The sequence below is a fragment of the Nematolebias whitei genome, chromosome 9 (assembly GCF_014905685.2).
Source record: "Nematolebias whitei isolate Nwh7 chromosome 9, NemWhi1, whole genome shotgun sequence".
Classification (NCBI taxonomy): Eukaryota; Metazoa; Chordata; class Actinopteri; order Cyprinodontiformes; family Rivulidae; genus Nematolebias; species Nematolebias whitei.
In genome coordinates, this window is record NC_056506.1 from 11,754,907 (window position 1) to 11,760,014 (window position 5,108).

The following is a 5,108-nucleotide window of genomic DNA, read 5'->3' on the forward strand; positions in this document are numbered from 1 at the left end:
CAACAGTGGTGAACACACGACAAATCACTCTCTACTTTTTTACTTTTTGTACGTTTATAGCCCTGCTGTGAGAGCAGGTTTGACAAAGCTCAGGAAAAAACAGACAACAAAAATGTTTGAAAATTCATGAAACAGAACATACATTGTTTAAACACCAAAACAAGTGTGTGTTCCGATGCACAAATCCTCAGACTACACCTCGCTATATGCTCAGTAACAGTGAAATCTTTAGCAAGAATTATAAACATATAACTGTTTTACATGTGTTTTTAAGTTGATTTGAAAAATGTAAAGATGTTTTTTTTCTTCTACCTCATAACGCTTTTAGTGTATTATGACAACATTGCTTGGTAGCAAGCAACGGGTATCTGGTACCACTGAGTCCTGCACAAAAACTGTTTAATGATGGGCAGCTTTAGACCAGTTGCAGTCAGCATCTTCCATTTGGAAGATCAGAGGTTCGGTCCCATGCCCTGCAGTATACCAAAGTGTCCCTGGGCAAGACCATGCTCCCCTCACAGTAGTGAGGAGAGCCCAAAATGTCACAGAGTACCAAGACAAGTACACATGTGCATAAGAATTGATTCAGGTCATTTGTTAACATTTCCGTAATGTTTGTTTCTTGACCGCAAAGTTCATCAAACAAGAGAAAAGTCACAGGTCTTGTTTAATAAACATTTATAGGTTTCATTATTGTGCTTCAGTGTACCTTTTTCAACAGGTACAAAGCTCACACCAGGTTAGTGTGGCTTATGGATGTTGCTGTCAAGCAATACACTTCACCCTGAGTTTATTTTCCTAACTCTTTAGTTCACATACTTGTCTCACTCTGTGGGGTTAAGCTTCCATCTAGAACAATGTGATTTTCTTGTTTTTCCCCTCTATGTCCTGGTCTTCCATCGCCGTCTACCCCTACAGGTACCATCTCCTGTGTGCAGTTGAGTGGGCTCATTTTCAATGACAGTCGACTGGAACCACTGCTTGAGCCAACAGCAGACCTCTCCATGTGATTCATTCCATGCTGGCTTAAGCCCGTGAGCTGCACTTCACCTTCTAAGCTTCTGACTGCTGAACTCTCTCCTCCCCCTTGAGAGTTGCTTGAACTGGCAGACTGTTGCTTCGGGGATGGAGGCAGGGAGGTTGATTGCAGAGTATTAGCCTCATGTGTTAAAGAACTACGAGATTTAGAAAACTTGGAAGTCATGTCCTCAGAAAGTATCTGATTCCACTTGGGGGAGCCAGTGGAAGCTGGGGTTGCGACAGGAGTCATCACAGCCATAAGAATGTCATCCTGAGCTCCGATGAAGTCAACTTTGAGGGCTTGCATTGTTTGAGGGCTACTAAAATCTTGCACAGAGCTACATGCGCTGTCACAGACCACACCAATGTTTTCCTTTCTATGTTTTAACAAATTTTTCTCTTCGGATGAACATTTTTGGGGATTGGACACAAACTCATACAAACCCTCTTTGATGATGGTCATTGGTAGGACACTGTCAGGCCCCTGATCCATGGTACTGATCTGACTTAGATCCAGGGGTGGTGGGACACGCTGCCTAAAACTAGTGTGACCTCCTTCAGCAGTGGGTAGTAGGGAGCTTCTCTCTGCTCTTTCTAATAAAGGGTTATCGACCACAGTGGAAACTTTTCCAGGATTGCTGACTTTAGGGGAAGTTTGCTGTGCTTGAATAGAGGCCAAGGCATTCATCTTTCTCTGTTCTCCTGTAGGTTTGTTCTGTTTTTCCTGGATACCAGTGGTCTTGTAAGGATTTTCTTGAAGCTTTGCATTGCGATGTTGAGGGGAAGACTTGTTTGATGATGATTTGCCCCGTTCAGGGGAGCCTTGCTGAGTGATCTCTTGATACTCTTGGGACCTAACTGGGCTACCAACCTCAGTGTTTGAGTAGTGTTTGTGGTAACTCCAACGACTGGGAGAAAGGTGATTGTCAACAGGACATTTGTTCTCTTCTCTTTTTTCCACCAACACATCTGTGAGTTCCATGCTCCGTGTAAATGCATCTTTTACATTTATAGAAACAATGCTTCCACTACGTTTGGCTCGTTCAAGAGCTTCCCTTCTCTTGATAGCCTTCTCTTGCCTTTTCTGTTCTCTGTAAAACTCTGAGAAGTTGTTGACAATGATAGGAATGGGAAGAGCAATAACTAGCACACCTGCTATACAGCAGAGCCCTCCAACAATTTTGCCTAAAAGGGTTTGTGGGTAAATGTCCCCATAACCAACAGTTGTCATTGTAATGGTAGCCCACCAGAAGGAGGCGGGAATGCTAGTGAATTTGGTAGCATCCTCATCTTTCTCTGCAAAAAACACCAAGCTAGAGAAGATCATAATGCCCATAGCTAAAAAGAGGATGAGGAGGCCTAGCTCGTTATAGCTCCTTCGCAAAGTGAAGCCTAAAGATTGTAGTCCAGTTGAGTGCCTGGCCAGTTTCAAAATTCTCAGAATCCTCATAATACGAAAAATCTGGACCACACGGCGCACATTCTGGAACTGCATCACACTCTTATTAGATTCAGTCAGGCAAAGAGTCACATAGTAAGGCAGTATAGCCAGCAGATCAATGATGTTCAGTGGTGCTTTGATAAAATTCCACTTGTTGGGTGCTGACAGCAGGCGAAGCAGGTACTCCATGGTAAACCAGGCAATGCAAACAGCTTCCACATGGGCTAAAGTGGGGTTGTCATTGAACTGACCAAATTCATCCGCAACCTGAAGTTCCGGCAGAGTGTTGAGCGATAATGAGATTGTAGAAATGATGATGAAAAGGATGGAGATCATGGCCAGGATCTGTAAGGCAAAAAAGACAGTAATGGATTAACATTACTTTGTACCTTGTACTGCAGGTATGCAGAAATAAGTTGAAAGATATTAAAATCTTGCAGTGGAATTACTATGCAATGACATTTCAACTCATGCATTACTTTTAGTATGTCACCCAAAACCCATCCCCAATCCAGGTATATAAATACTATAAAGAGACTCTCCAGTGTCTTAGCTAAGTGATATCTGTCTTCTCTCTTCAGCCCTTGCAAGGACACTTTGGGATAATTGTAATAGGATTGTACTGCTATCTATAGAAAGGATAGAGGAAGGTCAGAAGTGGTACTCATTCTTTTCTCCTGAAACAGAACAGAAAGAAAAACTATAAATCAAGCTTTTTTTAATAATACAGTACATTTGTACATACAGTTACAACATCACTACAGTGTATATATATATATATATATACATATATATACATATATATATATATATATATATGTGTGTGTGTGTGTGTGTGTGTGTGTGTGCGTGCGTGCGTGCGTGCGTGCGTGTATGTATGTATGTATGTGTGTATATATCTCATTGTGGCGTGGTATTGTTGCAAAAAGAAAAAGGAAAATTATCCAATTATCCCCAGACCCATTAAGATAAATTAAAGCATATGTCTGGATGGACAGTTTGATCATCCAGTTAATCTTGGAGTTGTGGTGAATGTCTTCTTTGGCCTTCCTAAATTATATCATGGCTAATTTTAACAGGTGGAGCTAAAGCTACCAGGTACTCTGGTACCTTAACAACACTAAAGATAGAAACCAGTGGATAATATGCCAACGCAAAAATGAATATCTATTAGGGCTTTAACAGACTACTCGAGTAATCTACACATTGATTCCTAGGACATCTATTGAGTTTTTTAATTTCACATTGAGTATTCGTGGTGACGTCATTATGTCACCGTTACATCATTGCATCACGTGTCACGTGATCCGCACCGGGCGCGGGTTACAAAATGGATTCCTCCAAGCAGACGGATGGAGCAGACAAACAGGTAGAAATGCATCAATAGTCTGGAAATATTTCACTAAAGATGAATCTTCTGGTTCAACTACCGTAAGGAAACAGAAAATGAATCAATTTCCTGACTGGAGCTTGTTGCAAACTGGTGTTACACCATATTCTGTGACCACCGTATATTGTGACCGTAGGGGGCAGTGTTACATGCACTGTTGCAGGTCACAGAATTTGGTGTAACACCGGGTCCAATCGACTGAACCAGAACCAGCTTCCTCTGACCTTGTTTCACAAACAGGAAGCAAAAAGTATTAATTTCTAAACCTATTAAAAAAACCTATAAACATATTAATCTCTAAAACTAAACCTAATGCGCACCACAGCTGGTGGTGGGTGGTGCGGGGTGGTCGACCCCCCCACTGTTTTTAGTTTCGTTTTTGACGTGCTGCATGTTTCTTACACTTTTGCAGCTTAATAATAATAATAGTTTTGTTTTTTCTGTGACTTATTTGCAGTATGATAAATGGTAGGAGCATAATATACGCTTCCAATGTTTTGTTGGTCTTTATTTGTAATTAATGACCTTTCTTGCAGTTTTATTTGCTTATTTATTTTTGTATCTTTAGATTCTATGATGTCATCAAGTACTCGAATTCTACTCAAGTTTTATTATGTTAATATCGAGTTTTAAAATTATGTAGTCGTTCAAACCCTAATATCTATGGCTTTTTTTTTTCAAGATGAAGGCTCAAAAAAACAATAGACTTTGTTAAAAGAAAGGGGGATCAACCAGTTAGCTACCTGACAGATAGCAGCTGAAGTTGGGAAAGGCTATGAGAATGTTGAATAAAACACAGAAGCTGCAGAAAAACAAATATAAAAGATGATCTTAGGACAAAGCAATATTTTTATTTTACTTTTGGAGAAACAGGTATATTTATTTATTTATTTTCATTTATTTGTTTAATTTTTATAAATTGTTTAAAACATATATCTCAAGAAAGACAGAGTGACATGGTTTTGTTTTCAAGTAAACATCAATCAATACAGAAAAAGCTGGAGAAATATCAGAGTCAGAGTCAGAGTTTCTTTATTTGTCATTCGCACCACATGTTTTAGTACATGTGGTGGAACGAAATTGTGTACACAGGGTCCCAGTTACGTCCAACAATAAAATGTGAAAGAAAAACAGTAATAGGATCTAAGATATGAACTAAGAAAAATGTTAACTAAAAATATGCTAAGCATAAAAAATTACGTCAAACAGCAACATGAACATGAGTCTGTGAGCAGATGAGCACGCATGAACACATCA

At 39.7% G+C, this 5,108-nt stretch overlaps 1 protein-coding gene across 1 annotated transcript in view; it reads right to left on the reverse strand.

The window, feature by feature from the left end:
- Positions 1 to 811: 811 nt before the first annotated feature.
- Positions 812 to 5,108, reverse strand: part of LOC119414371 (potassium voltage-gated channel subfamily B member 2) — a 34,187-nt gene continuing 29,890 nt past the window's right edge. Inside the window, exon 2 of the mRNA XM_037681462.1 lies at positions 812 to 2,806. Within this exon, the coding sequence (XP_037537390.1) occupies positions 812 to 2,806 (1,995 nt within the window). The remainder of the gene's footprint in view (positions 2,807 to 5,108) is intronic.